Below are 24515 nucleotides of genomic sequence, written 5' to 3'. Positions count from 1 at the left end.
GTTATTTATTTAGCTTAAAATCAATAAATAAAAAATAAAAACAAAAAATTGCATAAAAAAATTAAATGGAAACTAAATATAGTGCGAATAGATAATGCCATCATGCGTATATATGGATATGTAAATAAGTATTTATATGCATTTATGTGCATATATTTGTACATGTAATTAAACTGCATTGCTAACAACGATAAACTAACTGACTACGTTTATGGTTAAAAACAAAAAAACGCACGCACACACAAAAAACTTTAAAAACAAAGTTTAAATGGAATCTGAGATACCCGCGGATATGAAAAAGTTGCATATTTTTCTTCGTTAACTCTTAAGCTGCTAACGATTTAATAATTAACCGTGAGTTACTGTTAGAAACATATCTCAGACTAATTCTACGCTTTCAGAAGCTATCCTAAGGTTCTTGAGTTACGGGTAAAAAGCGATTTTCATTGTCTTTGGCCGTTAAGTAAGTTAACCAGCGGAGATGTGCTTGCAAGCGAACTGTAACTATGGAAATAATTGAAGTCTAACTTTAGGAGGAATCGAATCAAGGAGAGAAATAGAGCAAGTAGTAAACGAGACAAAAAACAAGTAATTGGAAGAACGAGGGGCAAATGCAAAAATGGACAGACGGACAAACGAAATACTGGACAGGTGAAGAGACCAGTGGGGCAAGATGTGGCCAGACGAGCAGAGACAGATAAGTGTCTCAGGACAAGCAGCCAAACTGCCGAGCAGGCAAGTAGAGGCACACAAATTTTTTTAAAATTTCAGATCTTTCTGGATTTGAGTATTTGCCTTGCAAAGGCTTTGCCTGTCGAACAGGGCGAAGCCTTATTTCTTGTCGTTAGTTAAGGCTGGAGTTCTTGAAGTAGATAAACAGATGAATATATAGACAGAGCAAGGAATAAATAAGGCGGCTTTATGACTCTTACAGCGGCGAACGTGTGGAGGCATGTTTAGACAGTTTACGGTACACGCGAGAATAACTGGATTCGCTTGCGAATAATGGTCGGCCGTCACTAACCCCATGATGAAAATAATATATTCGCGCAATGCACAATAAGAAATGCATAAATGAAAATTTCAAACATAAATAACGTGACATAAACATTCGTACAGAGGATTTAAATAATAACATTTTTTAATACTCATTTAATTAAAATTACTTTGCAACTCATTGTAAGCCAATCACAACATCTATATATTTGTAGAGACTTTCAATGTAAACGAAACAATTTCCTTTCTCACACAGACGAGAGCAGGAAATATAGACAATTTATGTAATGCTTCTTAAGGAAATAAATTGATTAGCAGATAACAGAAAAATCTAACTTAAGGAAAGTTATAGACTTGTGATGGCGAATGATATCTCAATTGTAACTCTTTAAAAAGGGTTGTCCAAATAGGTTCATTTAAACATACTGCAAGGAGCATTCCCTCTTCTCATTCATAGGCTAAATAGTTAAGAAAGCAGACTATCAAGTCGACATTCCCTGTTCACATTGCCAGTGCGGCAAAATATATTTCAATTATTGTCGGGATATGACCATAACTGTAGTAAGTGATTGATTGGTAAGGTCTTAGCCTTTACCGATTCGGCCTTACACATCCCAGAATGCGATCATTTTGTATTTCTCACTCACTTTCTTTCTCTCTCTCTCTCTCTCTCTCTCTCTTTCCACTTCTTTCTAACCAGCACTGTGCCTGCCCTCAATGATTAGTCTTATGAAAGCAAAAGTACTCCGCATTGCCCTTATTCCTCATCAATTCTTCCATATTGCACTGCATATGCCGATTCATATTTCGAAGTCAGTTAACAAGACTTCCAATGCGATATTTCTCCCGTTTCCATGCGGTTTTCCACTAAATAGAACTTAAACGTACATGTGAAGGCAAAACGACTTGAAGACTTAGGCTCCGGGGCTGCAGAATATACTAGGTTGCATTCTCTAAGTGAAGGTGACATTTACATAAAGGTATACAAACGTTGTTAAAGGACATTCTATTCGATCAATATATAATAGATTTTGGTAAGTAAAAACATCAAGGCAAACTAGGTCAAGTCAGGTGACATAACCTCAAAAAAAAGCAAAAGAATATTTTCTACTTTTATATGTCGGGTCTATGAAAAAAATCGATATACGCCTTAAAACGGGTTTACTTGCCCGGCTTAAGCGAAACTTTCATTTCAGAAAGAATGCGTACATTTTTTGCAGGATAGGTTAAGTTAACCTAGCGCAGTTGACTTTAATTATTTGTCTATAGTACGATTTTTTAGTTTCTCTCGCTTATTGTCCCCTTGTTCGAATTTCTAAGACGATCAGACAGATTGTATTCGGCCCATAAGTAAACCTGAATTTTTCTAATGTTTACAGGCAGTATCATACTACTGCTATGTTACTTCCGGTACTATGAAGTGAATATATTTTCTAACGATTAGTGCATTTATTTTAAACATTTACTCGCACACAAATGTTCGTAGTGAAAACGCAAATTGCAAAAGTACCAATGATCAAGGAGAATAACCAATAGTCTAACGTGCAATTTGTACCCGATTTTTGCTGACAATGTAAACACCAAAAATACACGATAAACGCGCATTTCTTATCTTTCGGCATCATTTGCTGAAACTACACGCCTTGCAGTCACGTTCTTGGCAGACACATCATCGAAAAGTAAACTAACTTACTCGTTTCACTTAAGACGTTTAGAGATGCTCGCTTGTTTGTAAATGACTTTCGTCTGTTCAATCCGACTGTCGTTTCATTTGAAATTGCGTTGGTGTAGACAGATGGTTGGGCAAATCTTTCGCTATATTGGCTTTTATCTAAACTAAGTCACTTAGTGAAGCCGAAGCAAAATCAGCTTTTGGTCAAATGTTCAAAGAATTCGAAGATGTTCACATAACCAACTCTTTCGCGTGTGTGGGAATGAAAAGAAGTTTGAAGCAAATTTTCCGGTAAACATAACTGTACGACACTCGGACAAAACAATCAGTTAGAGAGACTGCTTTTATACTCCGCAAGGCTAAATACATATGTAAATGCATTTTAATAAGTTGCCAGTGTTTTGTAATGGCTATCAAGCAGTCGACCAATTTCCGTCAAATATTTCTCGCAGTTTGAATTTTCAATTATGTAAATGCGTGTGTAAAACATGTTTAATTGTTTGTAAACCTGTTAATAGTGTTCGAAACTAAAGCATGTGAAACAATGTTGCACTACATTAAGTTGGAGGTAAATAACACGTTGCAAAAAAAAGAAGAAAATTCGTTGGTTGTTTCCAAAAAAAATAGATACATTCGGACATAGAGAGATGCTCATGGATGAGATGGAAAGAAAAAACTAAGTAATTAAGAGATAGGAAGGGGAGAGAAAGAGAGTAAGAATAAGAGAAGGATAAAGATAAAAAGGGAAAGAGGAAGGGAGGAAGGGAAAGTAAGAGAGAGAGAGAGAGAAGAAAGAAATAATAGGCAGGAAAAAGATGAGTTCCCCATATAGAGGTAAGTTTTACAATTGTAAAGGCAATGTGTTGAAGGACCGTCGACAATATGATAAAAGGAAATTTGAATTATTTGTGACCTGCGCCAATATATGTATGCCAATAACGTATACCAAAAAAAAGGCATCCTTTACCAACGTGACAAAGATCTTATCCTACCGTTATAATTACTTTCCATCGATCTTCTTATACCCATTACCGGGGAATGGGGGTATACGCGATTTGTCAAAATGTTTCCAATGCTCGGAATGACGCTTCAGGAGCACCACAAAAAATTGACCACGCCTACCCAATATTCTACTGTGGCAAAATTTTTTTTTTTTTCAATCCTCGTATAACGAGCAAGCTTCGAAAATTGGAATACATATAAGCATGTCCGTCTATTTGTCTGTCCATCGCAGAAATGGAGATATCGGCTATAAACACGGAGGAAGGACACCTCTATACAACAAAAACAGTGAACATCTTTGCTTTCCGTGTTTTTTGCTTGTCACTTATGAAGTACAACACACTTGCACTCACTTCGTTTGAAAATAGAAAAAATCCGCCGCGCCCACCCAGTGTTACAGAGTATTAAAATTTGCCCTTCCTTTTTTTAGCCTGTTTCAGGATAACCGTGACTGGAATTAAATATTCCTTAACGACCGAATATCAACTCTTATTCTTCCTCTTCTTCTTCTATTCAGCAAATCGACTACCGAAAATTCGCTGTGATGTGATGTGTAAAAAAGGCCCACTGTCGAATATAATTTCCTTAGTTGTACATTTCTAAACTTTCAAGGCTCTTGGCAACCCTTTTTTTAAAAGAGGACGGACATATTCTCAACAGCTAACCAAGCCATTAATAATTCTTTTAACCGTTGAGCCCGCTAAACACTTGAGGAATTATAATTACAAGAATGTAAGTAAGGAGGAAAAAGGAAAGTCTCGAAATTCTAGGATTAAAACAAGAAGAAGAAGAGCTTAAATTCTGAAATAAAGCTCTACGAATTTATAGAGATCAATAAGTACTTTTTAAATGAATTTCTTTGATAACAATTTAGGTTCGGGTGACGAAAAATAAACCAACCCAACGGCTGCCTATCGAACGTGCCACGATGCTTACGATACAATGATTATTACTTTTCATTGTTTTTCTTTCTATTTATAGCCTTACAAAAAAAAAGAGAAAAAAAAAACATGAAATGAATCTCATAAATAGACCTTTTTTTTATAGGATAAGGGAGAAAATTTCTTCAAGTTTTTATCTAAAAATTCTAGTTTGCCTGTTTGTATGTGGATCAATTAAATGACAAAACAGTAAAAAACGGCGCCAAAAGTCAACTCAAATTAAATTCAAGAGAAAACTATCAGAAACGAGAAGAAAAAAAAAATAAACTGGTTTTGGCGACTTTTCAATTTGGACGAAACAAAAAAAAAAAAAAAAAAACAACAAACAACAATTGGTTATAAAAAAAGAAAAAACAAAGACTAAGCTAGCATCGAGCTAGTCAGTGAGTCAGTCAGTCAGCCTGTCAGCCAGTCAGCTAGTCAGCCAGTCAGCTAGTCAGCCAGCAAGATAGAACTGTAAACCCGTTCGCCTATCGCGTATCGCATATCGCAAAAGAACAACAAACATAAAATGTTATGTTGTCAGTGGTACGGAATGATGTTAACTTACACCGACATACGGGTCCATACTCTTTCATATATATATGTATATATGTACACACACACATGTAATAACAGGCAAGTAGTCAAGCAACATATAGCACATTTTCGTACATCCACTAACTAAACATTCAGATATAAAATTTTTTTTTTTGGCAGTGTTTTGTTTTTCGTCGTCGTTGTAAAGAGTTTTATAAACTTTTTCTTTCTTTCTTTGCCACATTTTTCCCTCCTCCCTCCCCGCCTTTTATGCCACCTCTCCCGCGAAACTTATATAAACGTTAAATATTTCCTATGGTTATTGTTATGCTCGTTGTTTTTGTTATTGTTGTATCATAGTTTCATGCCCATTGTTGTTGTTTTTGTTGTTTGGATTTTTTTTTTCCCCCTAGTATTTTTCTGGCATAAGTTCCATAAACGGATGTTATGTGCGGAGATAGATATGGTAGCGAAACAACAGCACCAGCAGGAACAACAACAACAATAGCAATAGCAACAGTAGTTAGAAGAAAAAGAAAAAAAAACTAAACAACTCTCAGTCGTGGGATTAACTGCAAACATTTTTTGGCAGTTATGTTCAGAGATTCATGGCCGATCCAATGGGATTGTTTGGTAATGTTAAAATGAAATAAAACCACAGTAAAAAAAATAACAAAAAAAACAAAAACAAAGACAATCAAGGCTATATCTACCCCACGATAAAATGCATTCCTTGAAGCTTATTAAAAGAAATTTTGTCAACGTTTAGGAATTTAGGAACGTGAGCATTAGTATTCGAGATATTAACTTAAGGATGCGAATTCCGAGCAATTAGGGGAATCGCGTGCTGCAAGTTGTCAGACACTGCTTAACCTGGGACGAATAAAGGCAAACCAAGTTGAAACGCGCAAACTCATATAACGCCGACTATTAAGTACCGTAAAAGTTAAGTACCGCAAAATTACAGATATTTATAAGAAAGCTCCCATCAAATTCATTATCAGTGCAATGCGGCGTTCTTGTACCAAGATATGTCTCTGGACCACATTTCGATAAAATATCTCGAAAATTGCAACTCTTACGTATGTGAGAGATCGAGCGAGTCTTCGACAGACGGATAGAAATTAAATAGATTTGTGTAATAAACGGTTATTTTATCTCAAGTCGTTCTATATTTGGTTTGTGGTTTTCGATATCGCGGGAGCTCGACTGTAATCTCGAATATAGGCCAAGATCGCAAGATCGAAGGAAAATGCATACTTCATCGACAACTGTAATGTGTTGTTACTCGTTACGCTGCTCGGCCGTTTTCCAACTGTCAACGTCGTGGGAGCGCGATCATAATCTCGAATATACGTCTCCCGAGATCAATTTTACGATCGCAAGATCAAAGGGAACTGCATACTTCATCGACAACTGTAATGTGTTCGTTACTCGTTATGCTACTCGACCGGTTTCCGCGGTCGAATATACGTCTCCCGAGAGCAGTTTTATGATCGAAAAATTTTTCGCTTCATAATGAGGAAAATGCATAATTCAACGATAGCTCTAAAGTGCTGCTATTCGGTACAAGCATACTTGCGAGTATTCGTTATTGAGCGCTGTAAGGCATTTGGCCTCTGAATTTTTGTATACATTCAGACAAACCCTAGAGAATAAATATCATATAGGGTAGAAGAGTTACTTGGTGCAGTTAAATGGCATGTAAACTATGTTTGACGGATATGCTTGCCCAATATTCAGAGAATTTCAGTGCATATCAAATTCTAAGCAAATGCCAACAGGTAAAATCGCAAATGCACATAACTAACTGTATACATAACTGTAAATAGTAATAAGAGAAGATGTGTGTACGATTTCGCTGAAAGTAACAGTATCGAGAATACGTTCATTCATTCATTTGTTATCAGCTTAACGAGAAAAGAAAATGTTGACAGACAGAGTTGGCTAATTGCTCGCATAACTCAGCGCGCTTAAGTAACTCAAATATTTTTACGATATCCATCGATTAATTGGCGTATGCATCTTCATGCACTAATAGTGTTAGGTTGCGCGAGATTTTTTTTTTAAGACTTTCATATAAGTAACTTTACGCATTAAATAGATATTTGGTTTGCTTTGGCGTTAACCTAACGATAACTTCAAGTTTTTTTTTTGCATCTTGAAGCATAAGTTAGGAGCTGGAAGTTGTGTCTTGCTTGCATAGGAAAGAGAGAGACACAATTTCACTGCGCACCTCTTCGATATCAAACGTTTTACTTCGGGTAGCGCTTTGTTCCAATTGTCAGCAGTCGATCGATCGATCGCTCGACTCGTAAAAGATTTTAATATCAAAACTTTTTTTCTATTCTTCTTGTCGTCCTTGTTGGTCCCAGGAAAAAGAATTTTGCTCTTTGTATATATATATATATATATATATCTATGTGATGATCAATCACTCGGGGAGTATTTATACATTTAAAACGTTGTTGCTTAGAAGTAAGTGGAGAGAGAGAGAGAGACGGGCAGTAGCGACGATCTGAGAGGTTCGTTAATCGTGATTAAGGTATGATCTATAGTGCTGGGAATTGAATCCAGGTTTCCATCGTGGTAATCTCACTTCCTAGCCACTTGGCTATGCGGTAGCCTAAAACTATAAAATTGTTAACCCAACAAGGGCACTTATGGGCGGGAAAGTTTAAGTCCATTCCGCTATTTCGGCTAAATATGAATAGAGTAATGTAGGTAATGTAGGGTCGGCCGTAGCTATTGTAAAGCCATATGTCATGCGGCGTGTACAACTAAAGCGGAATATTAAACTACAGGTACTAATTCACTATTGTTTGTAAACTAAATCTGCCGCTTTGTCTCGGAATAATAAAATTTTATATTGCGATAATATAAAAGATAATAACGACATAATTTAAACAAGTTACACTAGGATAAGACTGACTGTTAAATAAGTTACTTAGGTGTGCCAATAAATTCTGTTTTCATCGAAATTAGTTGCGCGACATAAAGGCTTTCTTTTCATAAGAACTCTTAGATGTGCAAACGCTTGAAAAGTAAGTCGAAATGGTCTAAGATAAGTCCAATTCGATATTTGGAAAAATATTTATTTGCGCTACATACATATATTTTTAATCATGTTACTAAATCGAATTCATTTTAAAGAGTTTTATATCCGTCATCTGTCTTTTGTTAGATTCTTCAAAGTCTTAGAAGACTGGGAACTTGCACAGATGAAGGTCAAAAGCAATCACAGATGTCCATAACAGTCAGAAATGTTTTTTTCTTTTCTTATTTGTATATATATATGGAATAATTAATCAGGGGATGTCTCCTATTCGCGTTGTAACGCCTTGATGATCAGAAAGAGATGAGGAGAGAGAAGAAGATAGGCACGTGCTGGCTGCAATCTGGTAGATATCTAAATGAAGGTAAGGGTTATTCCTTTAACGCCCAAGCACTCGCCATAGCTACAAACAAAGACTTTGCCCTCTTGGTTACCAATTTTCGTGTTGTAACAGATATCCTAACCTAAAATCAACCATGAGTTTTTCAGTCTTCAGTCTTCGCCGTTTTGACATCTCCAAAAAGTGCGATTCGTTACATATTTGCTTTAAGCGACAACTGTTCCCGTTCAAGAGAGCGTAGCTTGCTTTAAGGTTTTTTAATAACTTTTTCTTTAATGAAAATTTAATAAGTTAATGGAATAACTGTGTCTGTGTCTCTGTTTCTTAATGAGAGAACAGATAAAAGTTGTGTTTTTTTTTATTTGCTTTTAATTATACTAAAGTTCTACTAATTTTGTTTATATAGAGATAAAATATATGACAAACATAAAAATCTTTCAACTTCATTAAGTATGTGCGTGTAGAGCTAATGCTCGCGTTTACTACATTATTCGGTATATATGTTTGCAAATATTAAAGTGAAATGGTTTTATAAAGTTGTTCTAATTATTTTCAAAAAATAATTTCGCAGAACTGACCACCTGTACTTCATGATCTAACGGCATATGCGAAATCATTTTCAATTCATAAGAAATGAAATCGGAAGCTAAATAAGAAACGACAGTTATATACGATTAATGGGGATAAACAAAATAACACGAACACTATACAATGTGGTACCATGTTGTTACATGTTGGCAACATTGTTTTCGTAAAGCGCAGATTTTCATCTCCACACACAAGAATAGGACAATGTTCAGTTGGGCACTCATTTAGCCAATCTTGTTGAGAATAATTGAAAAATGCAATATTTTTCATATAACGGCTTGTCAAAAGAGGGCGTTCTGTGGGAAAAGCAACTAATTTTCTTTTCTCGAAACTCCTCGGTATACCAAATTTCAACAAAATATCTCAAATATTGCGACCTGTAACTTGAACACAAATATATATGGACAGACATCAAGCGGACGGACGGACGGACAGCCTTAAACTGATAGATAGAAGATGATTCTAACTCGATCGGTGTGTGTATCTTAAGCGCTTTTGCGTGTTATATACGACCGCAAAAAATTAATAAACCCTGTACCTCAAGTGGTGTAGGATGTAAAAATAAGTATAGCATGAATTAATGTCTAGAAGGAGAGACACTTCATGACGACAGCTTTTACCTCTGTAGCTTTCATTGCAAACTAAAATAAGACACTTATTTGATAACCCTATATATATATATATATATTCATATTCACCTGCCAACCTTCGTCGTATATATATATATATCGGCTAGAGAAAAAGCTAAATAAATCAACGAGAAGATAAAAAAAAGATAAGAAGACTTGATTGGTTCGTGACTTGAAGTAAGCGTACCGTATCTTTACTATCGAAGCTCATTTTCGATAATTCGTTATATTCGCTTACTATGTAGTACGTCTTGTGCTACGAAAGCGTATGTCAAAGACACAAAATTTATGGAATCCAAAGGGTGACGGGCGTTAAGACATTCGAACGCAAGGGAATTTGATATCTTTTTCTTTCTCTGTTATTTTTTTACTTTTTTGCATTTCAATAAATATTTATATACACTCGTATCAGATATCCCCTGAGTACACAATAAATTCGTTGTCTTGGAAAATTTAAAGCCTTTCATTGCTTTTTAAAAAAACTTTTTTTAATTTATACAATACAACAAGTATACATAATAATACATAAAAAAATAAGAGTGTTAAACATTAAGACTGTTAAATACCCTACAGCACTTCATTTGTTACACTTATTCATGAAATGTCTTTTCCCAATAAGACGTTACATGGGAAATGGTCCATCTAAATCTGCAGATTGACAATAAAAATTCAAGACGGACAGACCAGCTTAGATCAATTCAGGAAGTAATGAAAGGTGGGTCCATCTCAATCCCTTTTGGGTATTGCGTACATTGTAACGAATCCACTGCCTCTGGCGATTTTATAAAACTTACAAAACACTTTATTAACAATGGACGACCGTTTCAAGTCCGCTTGAGTAGTCGAGTAGATCAGAATCATGACCACAAAGTCAGTGTTCGCGGGTCAACTCTCTCTGTGGTAGAGTTTACTATGGTCACTGTTACAGTGAGTGGTCAGTCGATAAAACCATAGTACTTATCGATTGGACTCACATCCACTAGCCTTCGACAAGTACCTGCCTATTTTTTTCTTTCTTTTTTCTGCTTAACTGCTTTCTGACCGCCACCGCGTTATGCGGATAGGGCATAGCCCCTCACTAGCGATTATCGTATTAAAAAAAAAGTCAACTCACTATTGAAGCGGATACGTGTTGTCTGGTACATGTAGTTCGGTTTTGCGGACTTATATGAAATACATTCTTCGATATGATCTCTGACACGTAAGTAGGTATACTCGATATGTACGCATATTTCAAGAATGTTGGGACTGACAGTATAAGGAAATCGTGTGCGAATATAGATAAATCTATTTACATTCAAACACACACACACCCATATATACATAAGTAAATGATGTTTGTGGGAAACTTACTTTGATTCCGAGTAAAAGTTCTTCTATGGTGGGTCCTATCAAATACGGAAAATCGAAAGCAGCGTTTTTCGTTTAGTTTACTTTTTTCACTGTCGCAAAGAAAAAAATGCAATCCAAGCAAGAAAAAAATTTATGGATGTGCATGCAAAAAATATATTGAAAAAAAGGCCTGCGCTAATGAAATTGATTTGTAAAATTTCGTTCCGTTCTAGATGCCGGTTCAAGCTGATGGTGACAAAGCAAGAGCATTAAGTGATTACAAAGCGTTAAGAGATGACAAATATTGAACAGGACAGTTCGCGTCACGGTGGCGCCAAACGTCATTTATTGCGATTGTTACTACACATGCATGGTTCAAAGAAAAAGTTCGTATCGTTTTTTCAGGAATATTCAAACGCACTCTTCTTACATTGCAGATGAACTTTATTAAATCGAATATGTGCCGTTTTCATCGACAACTGTTCGCCATTTTTCTCGGGAACCACTATTCCATAGTCGCGGGAGACTTTTAGGAATTTTAGCCGAGAAACTGAATGATGTTTATAGGTCTCTTTTGAAAGTCAATTAAGAGAGTTCTGCGGAGAGGGTAACAAATAATAGTAGAAAGAGCCTGGATTCAGACTGCATGGTGGAGGAATCAAAATTAAGCTCTTTCGATGTTTGCCAACTCAATGAAAGCTTGAATGGTCTGGCATTAAAGTGATGCAAGAAGATCTCTTTCTTTATTGCACACTTTTTAATCGCATTCTTCTTATTAGGATTCGTAAGGATGAAAATAATCGCCTAATTAGTTTGGGTGCAGCTGACGATGCACGACTCCCTCCTAAACCCATGCAAGCGTTTTTAACCAACACCTTATGAGGCATTACGTTGCGCTGTGTCACTGTTAATGCAGCTTCATTTATCTTAGATTACAGTTTTGTTCTTCCAAACATGATTACTATATGTAACCTACTTTTCGTCAGTCGCTATCAAAATAGCTGGATTTAATTTATTAGTATTCCGTTCACAGTTCGCATAGCAGTGAAATTTTCTCAAATCTTATTTTTTCGATTCAGTTGAATGAATAGAATTTTTGTTTCGGCCTTCTTGTTTTTATTTTCTTTCATTTTTTTTTTGAAATTTAGGTATCAATCAAAATAAAATTTTCATTGATTTCACTAATAAATTGAATTTCTTTAATGAATGAAAATGAAAGCGAAAGTAAATCAACACTAAAAATTATATTCGCTTTAGAACGACTCGTAGATACTTATCATCACGATACAAATCATTTCTCTAAGTAATGCATGTTATATGTTGATCAAATCGAAAATTAATAAATCATTTTGTTGATAGTGTCGTTCCGTAAGAAAAGAGAGAAACTTTCTTTGTCCGTCTCTATGTCCTTTTTTTATAGAATTTCTCAAAACTACAAGCAAGAAAGCAATAAAAAGCACCAAACTGAATATGGATATGTCACATATTGAAAAGTGCTCTCGATAGTTAAGCCGAAAATTTTTAAAATCTTCTACAACATACACTTTGTAAACATCACTTAATGACTCTGCAATATATAGCCTATACATAGACTTTCTCCCTTTATTTTGTTGTTGCTGTAGTCGCAATCATATCAAATCATATTAATTGGTTTAAGGATTCTTAATTTCGAATCTTAACTTAGTGCATTAAGGAAGACCTAGAGAATGCACGGATTATGAACTGGCGTTCGAGACCTTGATTTGTTAGTTAACCGCCCAGGTAGCAAATATGTTCAGTAATTACATATAACAAGATTTCGGTTTGATTGCCTTAGACATTAGTGCGGGGAGCATCTCTCCCATTTAGAGAGGTCGTAAACTCCCTTCAACCAAGTGGTGACGCGATCGCGATCTTTGCCCTCTGTCGTTTTAGAGCATAGATTATCTGTAATCAGTTTCCCGACTCGGTCTAGAGCGAAGTTTTAAACTATTAAAAAGTTGCCCTTTTAAGTATTTCCTTTGCTAACTCATATGTTTGGTTAGGCTTCTAGTCTGACCCTTTACATGGATCATTTAGATCCTCATCCACTGTTTGGTCAGAATTTATATATATTTTATCTAAGATGAAGACAAATAGATCCTGTAATTAAACGAAAACTGCTTGAAAGCCAGACAAAGACTATACGGACTAACTCGCCCACTCAAACACTATTACTTGTTTTTTCATGCGACATGTAAATATAGTATAGTATATATAGACAGACTTTCTAGGTTCGCTGTAATACAAAAGTATATCCCGTAGACAATCAATAAAGATTCTGAATAATTTATGATAACGTGGCACTGTAGTGCATAGCTGCGGGAGATGTGCACTCGCCGTAACCGAATCGAATACGAACCTAAAGATCCAATTAAGATTTATGATCAACAAGAGTGGCCCTTTGCTTACATGATAATAAGACTACTTCTTCGAACGAGTCTTGAGAGTAAGTCCTTAGTGTTCACTTTGCTACTTTACTACGTTGGATACTGGCTCGGATGATAATTAGATAACTTCTTCGAACGAGCTTTGAGAGTAAGTCCTCAGTGTTCACTTTGTTAGGTTAAGAGTTTCTTATTTCAAATAGGAAGGTTGCTGGTAGTTTTCTTTTTTTTTCTGAACGTTATTTTTATATGGAATGAACTTTAAGCCACTTCTTACCGTTCGTTACCAGGGATTTATAGAACTTGATAAGACCTTCATTTGTTTGCTATATGTGTTCATTTATTCGTTGGGGTTTAGTTTATCAATATTTTTAAAGATTTTATGTAAGATGATAAAAGGCATATTAAAATTGACTCGGAATCTGTAAAGTGTTGAAGTTCCAAACAAAATGAATTGTTTAGCTCATCTACTTCTGCATGTAGACGAGAAATCAAGTAAAAGGATTCCCTTTACTACGATTGCTCATGCTTTTACTATTTAAACATTTCTATTCGGTTTTATTTTTCTTAAAGAAAAAAGAAACGAATGCACATAAAAAAAAAAAACATTCTTTTCTTTAAGCAAAGCATTGAATTTCGTATATATATATATATGTATATATAAGTATATGTATGTATACTAAAGAATATAAAATAGACTGAAATGAAAAGAAATAATATAAAAATACGTGCTTCCACTGACAGGCCTGGCTGGTTACTCTACTTTGAGGCAATATTGTGCTTCTCATCATCTTGAATTCCTTAGTTTGTTTCAAGGTAGAAAAAAAAGTATGTACAAAGAAAAAGAAAGAAAACCGTACTGAACGTGTACGTAATCAAGCGAAACTTTCTTATTCAAGGCTTGCAAAGTGGTTTTAAGTACCATTCATCCAATCAGGCACATGCATACATATATATATATATATATATATATACTCTATATATATATATAGAGTAACTCACTTATTCACCCTTTTGCTTACGGAATAGCTACTTGGCGGCGGCTGTCAGTGTAAGGGAGTTACTTACTATAAGGAAATCATACAAATGCTAAATAACCTCAATTGAGTTCAAGACAGAGGCAACCAAATATTCTTTACAGGTACACATATATATATATATATATGAACACGTGTGGGACGTATTACAATATAAGATAAAGAAAATTAAATTAAAAATATATAAAATATAAATAAAGTTAAATATATAAAAATGATTAACATATTACGTTATCCTGTTTAAGGAGAACAAGATATTAATATACTTGTGCAGGAAATATATATAGATTCCATTTTTAGTAAAACTTTTTCTTATTTTCAATATCTAGAAAATTCCAAAAGCTATTTAATGTCTGATATGATCAATTAGGGATTAGGGTATAGTCCCTGCTTTCGTGTAGCATGGTAACATTCAGAAAGGATTAAAAGAAGAGAAAGTCGAAGTGATAGCGAGCCTGTATATAATCAGTGCACTCACTACAGCTGCGGCACTTGAAACTTGAACCAACACTAAACACTGACTTGGTACTCGCGCGTCTTACGTCTCGTCTACTCGGCTGTTCACGCTACTCATATTAATTAATATATGCTTGCTTCAGCATGATTATGCTTGTAACTAAGTGTTTGCTTCTCGTTAATCATCCATTTTTACTAATAAGAATGTTTCTCGCGTAAACAGCTTTCATTTGCTTGTTCTCCGTTGCCGTTATATTAATACTAAACAAACAAGTTGAATTATTGAGGTTATATTCAGCTAATACATAGTCTACAAATCGCCATTCATTTTATTCTTTAACTCGAGTGCTTGGGCCTACTTTGTAGCAGTCTTTTTCTCATAGGACTAGAACGTTTTTAGTACAAAGCACGTACCATTTAATGTCACTGCTAAGCAAAGTTAAACTCTTCTTCGGCTTAGAAATTCTTTAAAAAAACGATGCATGTCTTATGCTTCCAACTTCTCGTTCCTTCTCGCAGTTTATCTGCATTATTAGTTTCAATATTCCCTTAAGGTGGTTAGTCCGTCCGTGAATCAATCGGCCCGCAAGGGAACATAGCATATCTCTGTGGAGAGACAGCGTTTGTTCGAAGTACTAGTCTCCACGGAGTGGATTTATAAACTAATGTAAATTTCTCCACTTGCTTTAATATATCCCGTAACAAATGTCATTTTATTTTTATCCTTATTTTCACTTTATTAGTTACATTATAAATTTTCGAATGTTGTAAAGTTTATAATTATACAATTTACAAATCATGATAATATGATAACTTAATTACATATTTAAGTATAAACATATATTAACTACATACGTATATAAAAAAGTCTAATAAAATAAATAAAAAAAATAAAAAAAATAAAGAAACTTTAGTTTGAATAATTAAAAGATTTATTTCATAAATTTATCATTAGTACTTTTTGCGTATGACAAAAGACGTTTTCATAAAAACCATATGCAAGAGAGTGCCTGTGCAGCGATGTATTTGCTCAGACATAACTTTGCTATCTCACTTTGTTAAAACGAAAACGAGAATAACAATAACAACCAAAACGAAAACTTTTAATTAGATCTCTACTTAATACCAGAAAGCATTCATTTTACAATATTACCGTTATTTCATGATTATGCATACACACTCAGCTCTTGGTTTACGTGCACATGATTATGCGCAAAATTAGTTTACATACGGGAAACGAGAGGAAACGAGTTACTTACTGAGTTAAAGAAAAACAAAATTGATTCTTCGATTAGATCCCAAGCCTGAAAGTTGATTGAAAGAATGCAAAGAGTAAAAAGTTCGTAATAATCATATAAAATGAGACAAAGGGACTTGTCCTGTTAATAATCACCTTTTTGAAGCAAGCATATCTAAGTGGGAAAGTTTTATTCTTTTTACGATTAGTTACTTGAATACTCACTGTTGCCATTTCCTATCGCCTTCTCATTCCCCACCAATATTTAAAAAAATTTTTATATCCATATAGATATGAATTAGGTCATATTAAAAAGTCTCCGCAGTTTTTTGTGATTTTCAGCTTATCTCTTTGTCTGATGTCTGTCCAAGTATTTTTATCTTCAATGTAAAGATTGTTCAAGTTTTAAGATATTTTTATTAATTTGTTCGATAATGGGTGATATAAAAAATCTCCGCGGTTTTTTGGTCTTCTTTCGAGCTTCTGTTTGTAGCCCGCTCTTTTCAAATAATTCCAAACAGTCATGTGGCTGATGTTTAGTGCCTCCGCTATTTCCTGACGAGTTCATTTCATTTACTGGCCGACCAAGGCGAGGTGCCTCTTTGACATCTAAATTTCGAGCGAATCACTCTTGGTTCCTTTGCTCACTCACAGCATTCTCACCGTACAAATTTTTTGGCATGCTTTTGCATGTTTGCATCATATAGTGCATTTCTTCCGATGTTTCACTCATTTTTAAGTCAATATAACTTTGTACACGTGCAAAAAATTAGAAAACTACTTTCAGAAGAAACATAAGCTGAAATGTCACCTTCTAAGTACATGTTCGGTTAAGACGATGAGTATATCGACGTCAACAGCACCTTGCGGAAAAAATCGCAGAAAATTTTCAAAATGACATAATGTATGTATATGTGAAGCACCACTCCAATGACAACTCTAATGACTACTACAACAGATGTGAAACTTTGTAAATAGTGATGACCATATTAAACTATCCAGAAACAATTCTCATCGGTCTCCCGTTACCCATTTAACGCTTCTCTGCGCTCACATTTACTTAAATTATGTATTAAAGAGATTAGAGAGCGAGATCGTAAGAGTATCACCTTCTTTTCCATCTTTCATCTTAATTTTTGCAACTCTGAAAATTCTCACGGGCGTTACGTTAACACTTATCTAGTGCACTTATTGAGTTCAATACTGGACGGAAAACTGTAGTTCGAACTCAAATTTTACATTTCCTTACGGATTCAAAACTAAACAAGTAGAAAAGTTGTATCCGACCGCATCCGAACCTTTTGTACCCATCATCGGTATCCTAAAAAGAATTGAAAAAGAGAAAAACGCAAAATTTCCATTTCCAATATAATGATGCGTGGTCCAACTTATCCTGTTTCTGTGCAGAGCATATTGTACAAAGCATAGAAAGGTTATGGAGTCACTTTAAACCTCTTACGACTAATAATAGGTTTGATATTGAGTGGTAGCGAGTTTTAGAAGACTTAAGAGTGTTAACAAAAAATAATCAAAGTTGTTTAGACTCATCGTGCTTTCAGATATAGTAAAGAGAATCATCTCAAATATAAATATTGTGGAGTACGAGAGTGAGATTAGCTTGTGAAGAAAGATTAGATGGGAATTTAATATTCTATCATATTTTCGTTTATTGCAAACGTATTTGACGCACTTCTCCAGAACCTGCAATCCTGTTATTTATTCCTAATAAAAACGATCTAGGGCCCGGGCCAAGATTGAATTTTAAGACTTAAAAATATTCACTGCCTTTCGATAGCCTTTTTCTAGCCCTAACAACTGTCAATGATTATCAAGTTATTCTCTTTTTTCAGTTAGTTTCAGCGTAAGTGAAACAATGCCATGCAAATCGAGGCATCAATGTTGAATGCATGAAAAGTTTAAGAGAGCGCGTGCGATAGAGGAAGAGAGAATGTTACTCAACACTATTAAAGGTTTAATACTTTCTTTTTCATTCATGTGTTCATTTACTATTCATTTTGCATGAGAAATGACCTCAGCTGTGCGAACGAAAAGAAAAAAAAACAAAAAAAATAAAAAAATAAGAAAAGCGAAAAGAGAAAACTAAGTAAAGTTATATACGGAGACAGAAAGAAGCGTTGGCTTTTATGCATATATCTATGTATGTATTAGTATGTTTGTGTAATGTTTTATTACTCTTTAGTTTTTAATGATTGGTTGAATTATTTAGCTTTTAACGGGTACACAAAATCATGTGTGATATGCAATTTATTAATGAGTGCGGATAGGTAAACATTAAAAGATAAGTAACATACCATAGATCATAGTAAACTAACCGTCCAAACGTGTTAAATTAAAATGAAAAAATGCCTGCCACTGTCATTGTTTTAAGATTCTATTCTATCTTTGACTATCCTATTGCATTAAAACACGAGGAATAAAACAAAGCACGCACTGTGTATTTACTTTTCATCGTTGAAACAGTTGAAATCCGATCATTATCATGTTAACTATTTTAAACTAAAAAAACGGATGCATTTGATACTTTCAAGGATGAATTTTATAAACTTTTTTCAAAATCTCTCGTGCGTAATACTTTTGTGTAATACAAGTCTTCTTTAAAGCAACGCAAGCCAAAAGCAAGCTTTAGTTGCTTTAATTAGCTTAATAGTGGAAAATAAACCGTAATAATAAGAATAATGTTCGTCTTACATTTGCACGATATTGATATTAAATGGTGTTGATATTTGCTTTTTCGATGGACACATTCACTTGTGCGGAGGTGTCAAGCAGATCTTACGAAAATACATCATTTATGCTCTAGCCTCCAACAATTTTTCCATTATAGCTTGCATCAGTTGCAGTACAAAGGTATATCAAATTGTGTGTGTGTGTGTGTGTGTGTGTGTGTGTCTGCAACACTCGGAACAGACCTGAGAGAGATCGAATTTTTAGTTTACCAATCGATTCATAATCACTTTCTGATTTGATTTGAAGCGTGTATGTCCATCTGTCCATTTTGTTTTCTTGTGTTCAACAAATTTTTGAGATATATTGATTTGCTTGACCCAAAGACGAACAGTTCGGATCGGGTCACTTTTGCGACCACTTTCCATTTTCCCATCATACCACAATTCGTGTAGGGTATAAAAAGCGAGTTAAAAGCATATCTAACCACTCAATTGTATATGATGAATATATACTTCACGACCCATCCATCTGTTGTTGTCGGATTTCCTCGTAAAAGTTTATCATTATGAATGTATATTTGTCCTAATAATGTATTCTAGAAAATATTTTCGTTATTTTGTCATACTGTGTGGTTGACGGGTGTATGAGTACATAGCTAAAGAGGTCGACGCGGTTAACTAGTTAATTACAGAAAATCTGTGGGAAGCGTGTTTTCGAATATTTATTCTACTGTCACCGATATGCGGACAGAAGGACTGACTTATAAAACGATTAATAGTGACTTTCTCGAAGATGTTATAAAAATTTCCCTTAAATGCTCAATTGCACAGCATCCATTTTTGCGGACGACATCACCATACTCTATAGAGTGTAGAGTGGGCTCTATTCGAACGGCATTGGCACGAACTTGCAATAAACTTTACATATATCAGGCAATAATGGGAATGGCTGGAAAATTTCGGACAATCTGTCGAACAAGAAAAGATGCAATTATTATAAACCGCAATGTCATTTGCATAAACAATGTCAAACTTGATTGGTATTCTAATGGGATGCCGAACAGCCTGATAGATGAGAGTCGCTGTCTACCCGGAATCAAATCTTATACTTGATTCTAGCCATAGTGACTGCTCACTCGATAAGCACATAACCCTTATCCCTTAACCCTCCCAGTCTCTTCTTCTTTGCCCACTTCTTTCTGCCTCTATAATGCCTATATAATGTTCACGAGTTCAAATCTCAGTACTGTAGGCCATACTAGGCTGTAACTTTAGTGAATACTGAACTGGTTTTAGACTGAAAGCCAATCCTTATCGATTATGCTGCGACCGTTCGCTGTTTTTTTTCTTTATCTATGCTACGTTCTGACCACATTAAGTCGGTGTGGGCGAATTCAAATTTCCGTTCGACAGATCATTAAGTATGGTCGCAGCTACAGCGAGTGCTCAGTCAGTAAATGCATAAACTCCATTAAGACTGTGCTACTTTCTGTCGCTTTCTTTAATTTCCCATTTTTCTCTGGCTATATCAGATCGGTGTTGACTACTTCAAATTTCAACATTGTAAGCCGTACTTGATCGTAGCTATAGTGAATGCTGAGCTGAGAGCTGTTAGGCTGAGAGCCAAGTATTTATCGGTTGGGTACACGCCCATTAGGCTGCGACCATTACCTATCCCTATCACTTTGCCCAATTTTTTCCGGTCCTCACCATATTTCACCTATAGTGAACAGGCTCTGTCAGAAAAAAAAGCTAAGCATTCTTGATGCTAAAGTTAACTTCGGCGAACGTATGTTACATATTGTAAATAAAACGAGTAAATAAGCGAGTAAACTCTTATATAATTTAATTAATCGAAAATCCCCATTAAGTGAAGTACACAAAGTGTTATTGTTTAAAGCTTTTTTTAAACCCATTAAACTGTATGCAGCTCCCGCTTGGCGAGATGTTGTTGAAAAAACTTCAAATTCGGTAAAGCAACAAAGCATTAAAAACGATATGAAATGTTCGATGGCATTATTCTACGTTACGACTGCATACAATTTAATTGATAACATTGAGTTGATCAAAGGCAGAGTTAATACACTTATATACAATTAGGATATAAAATGTGAACTTCCTCCTTCTCTTATGACAATATTAATTGACTAGTAATCCATTACAGTTAGGATAATAAATAAAAAACTTTTTTTTTCTGCATTTTACTTTAAAAGGTTTGGGTAAATTTTTTTGCCTTAATTTATTTATATTATAGACAATGTTTTCATATTTATTTACATAATTTTGTGTAAATTTGTAAATAGCAAAGAATGTATCCCGAACGTGAATCCTTGAAAATAGATATGTATATATACATTTTATGCAAATAGTATTAAGAGTTATGATAATAATGAAATATTATTGAATATTTTGCCTTGAAGAATTTATCTGCCATATAAACGAACGAATGGATGGGTCAATCCATAAACTTTACATAACTTAAAGAATATTGATTGTGATGAAACAAAAGGATGTTGAGATATATTCGAATTTAATCAGCAAATATATCTACCAACTCTGTTAGCAGAGTTCTGTAAATGCCCTAACAATGCTCGATTGTTCAATATCTGAAATATAGTGAAAATATTAACTTGAGAAAATGACAAAGGAAGAGTCCTGTTCAAGTGTTCAAGTCCATCGGAACAATTCAAATTAAGTCTAAACTGAATAAAAATGTGTAATAAAACCCTTTTCTTTGTCTAACAACTATTGAGCTTTCAACTTACCTAAATTTATTCATTTGCTTTCTTTCAATACATCTGCACACATATTTTAGCTGACGTAACCGTATTAGTTTTTATATTTATACTCGCTCACTATGCTATGTCGTCTTGTTCACATTCACATTCCTGTTTATCTGTACATTCATTTTCATATTCATAGTCATGTTTGATTTCCTATTCCCAATCGTATCCATTTTCATGTTTATGTTCATAATATTTTTCGTATTCCCACGCTTTATTCATATTCATACGCATACACATAATTGTTGTTATATTTATATTATTGTTCATACTCATGTTCATATTTCCGTCGGTGTTTGCGTTCATGTGCGCAGACGTGTTCTTATTCTTCTTCGTAGATGCATTCGTATTCCTATTCATATTCACGATCATAGTCGTATGTATATGTATTTTCATCTACGCATTCATATTCATATTTGCGTTTATATTAACCTTGTTGTTTATGCTAACGTTCCCGCTCACATTCATATTTCTATACATATTCATAGTCATATTCATAATTATGTCTATATTTATTATTGTTTCCGGTTATGTTAGGATTCGCGCTCATGTTGACATTCTCATTCGTTTTCGCATTCGTTTCTCCATTCACATTCATGTTCATAGTCATATTCATATTCATTTTCGTGTATACTTTCATACTCCAATGCGTATTCATATTGATAGTCGATATTCGATACATATTCATATCGCTAGTCATAATTCGATCCGTATTCATATTCTTATCCATATTCGTATTCGTAACTAAGCTATATATATGTATATTATTTTTTATGGTTTGTTTTCATTTCGCATTCATCTTCTTGAGCATTTGTGTACATATACACATTTATTTTTGTTGTTATGCTATTGTTTATGCTTATGTTCATGTTCACATTCATATCTTTATGCATATTCATATCCATATGTCCATGCATATTCATATTCATATGCCTACGCATATTCATATTTATAATTATGTTCATATTTCCTATTGTTTATCGGCATGTTGTGATTTGTATTCATATTCGCTACGTAATCCCATCCGTATTCCTGTTCATAGCCATACTCATAGACATTCTCATATTCATATTCATAACTATATTTATTATTGTTTATGATCATGTTGGGTTTCGTGTGCACGTACGCATTCTTATTCACATTCGCATTCATATTCATGTTCGTAATCATATTTATATTCTTTCTCGTATTTATTTTTATTATTATGTTATTGTTTATGTTTATATTCACGTTCATATTCATAATCTTTTTCATATACACATATAATTTTTTTAATGCTTTGGCCCTTCATTTTTATCAGAATCAACATTCATTTCATTATCCACCCAACTAATGTAGCTGCAAGAGCATAAGCTATAAGCAAGCGTTGAGTATGACCTTTCAACGAAATCAAACTTTCCTACAGGGTTAATAAATTAACGCAATTCCACATCAGTGCTTATCATAACAGTTTAAGCAAAACTATGTTTTATTTAAAAATAAAACATCAAAAAAAAAAAAATTAAAAATTCTGACAAAAAATAGGAAATTAGCTTTTATTAAAACATAAACTAAAGCGAAACACCAAAAAACAAACTGGTATTAGTTCTCATTCATTCGTACATTCGTTCATTCATTCATTCATTCATTCATTCGTTCATTCATTCAGTAAAAGCGAACCATATTACTGCTTCATTACGGTTTCAGGCAACAACAAGAACAACAAATAAGTTTTCATAGCGCTAAAGCAAAGTAAACCAGAAAAACTGCTTGCGCACAGTTATAGGCAGACAAAATACTGCAATAATTACGCCTACGGTGTTATTTGTTAAAGTTCTATGTTTTAAGGATACTGCCCTAGCTTTTCATTCACATCTTTTGTTGCTTTTTGTCTTCCCTTAGGCGCCTTGCACGCTTCCACACTATCACAGAGTTATACGACACTACAAGACATTGACAAAAATAGAAAAAAAAAAAATACATATTCGAAGGAAAACCGGTAATATTCGTCTACCTGTTAGCCTACACAATTAAAAGATTTCAAACATGTCTCTCTCTCTCTCTCTCTCTCTCTCTCTCTCTCTCACACTCTCTTACTTAAATAGTCCTACAAATATATCTATAGGGGAAAAGTGCAATTATATAACAGATTCGTAATAAAAAGTTTTTGAATCTTTACTCCATGCATGGCGCTATGCCATTACGTGTGGGTTCTTGTGAATGAAAGGAATCTTAGCTCTATGGGGCAAGTAGAAGAATAGCGATGACGCCGTTGTATGGTTTATGGTTATATGGCTGCTTAAGTGTAAGCAGAAGTACTGCTGTGTTGATCGGCTAATGGCCACGAAGAACGTGCATATAGACAATCGTTCTATTGACGTAAAATCAATTGAACGTCTAGTGATCTTTATGGTTTGTTTAAGATCAAAGACTTACTTCAAAAACTCTTCTTGATACATCATTTTCATATATAATTCGCAGTATAGTTAAGGTTATCACTTTTGGCAGAATTGAATGGAGCAGTTAAAGAATTAGAAGAGAAAAAAAATGTCGAATAAAATGTACGGATACCTAACTGTAAGCAATGCTACTGCTGAGTTGAGAGAAAGACGCAAAAGCCATACGATTACTTAAGTATAGCTAATGATATTCTTGAGTGGTGGCTATGAGCTCGTAGTTCAGTCAATCGAAAAACTAAAAGCCGTTGAATCCGATGTAAGCAGGAATACTGCTGAGCGTATATCAAGTCAAAAATTGTGAATTCGTTATAATTGATTAAGTCAGTTAAAGGCTTTTTTCACAAGACAGAGAAACGGCGCTCGTTTACATGGTACACGTGTACATTATTCCCTTTGAA

General features: G+C 34.4%; 1 protein-coding gene across 1 annotated transcript in view; it reads left to right on the top strand.

Annotated features, from left to right (window-relative positions):
• Positions 1 to 20021, top strand: part of LOC119639236 (kelch-like protein diablo) — a 39486-nt gene extending 19465 nt beyond the window's left edge. The window contains exons 7-9 of the mRNA XM_038036519.1: positions 4283 to 4441; positions 18919 to 19077; positions 20016 to 20021. Coding sequence (XP_037892447.1) covers positions 4283 to 4441; positions 18919 to 19077; positions 20016 to 20021 — 324 coding nt within the window. The remainder of the gene's footprint in view (positions 1 to 4282; positions 4442 to 18918; positions 19078 to 20015) is intronic.
• The last annotated feature ends 4494 nt before the right edge of the window (positions 20022 to 24515 follow it).

The sequence above is a fragment of the Glossina fuscipes genome, unplaced genomic scaffold (genome assembly GCF_014805625.2).
Source record: "Glossina fuscipes isolate IAEA_lab_2018 unplaced genomic scaffold, Yale_Gfus_2 112, whole genome shotgun sequence".
Taxonomy (NCBI): Eukaryota; Metazoa; Arthropoda; class Insecta; order Diptera; family Glossinidae; genus Glossina; species Glossina fuscipes.
This window is presented reverse-complemented; position numbering and strand designations above follow the sequence as displayed.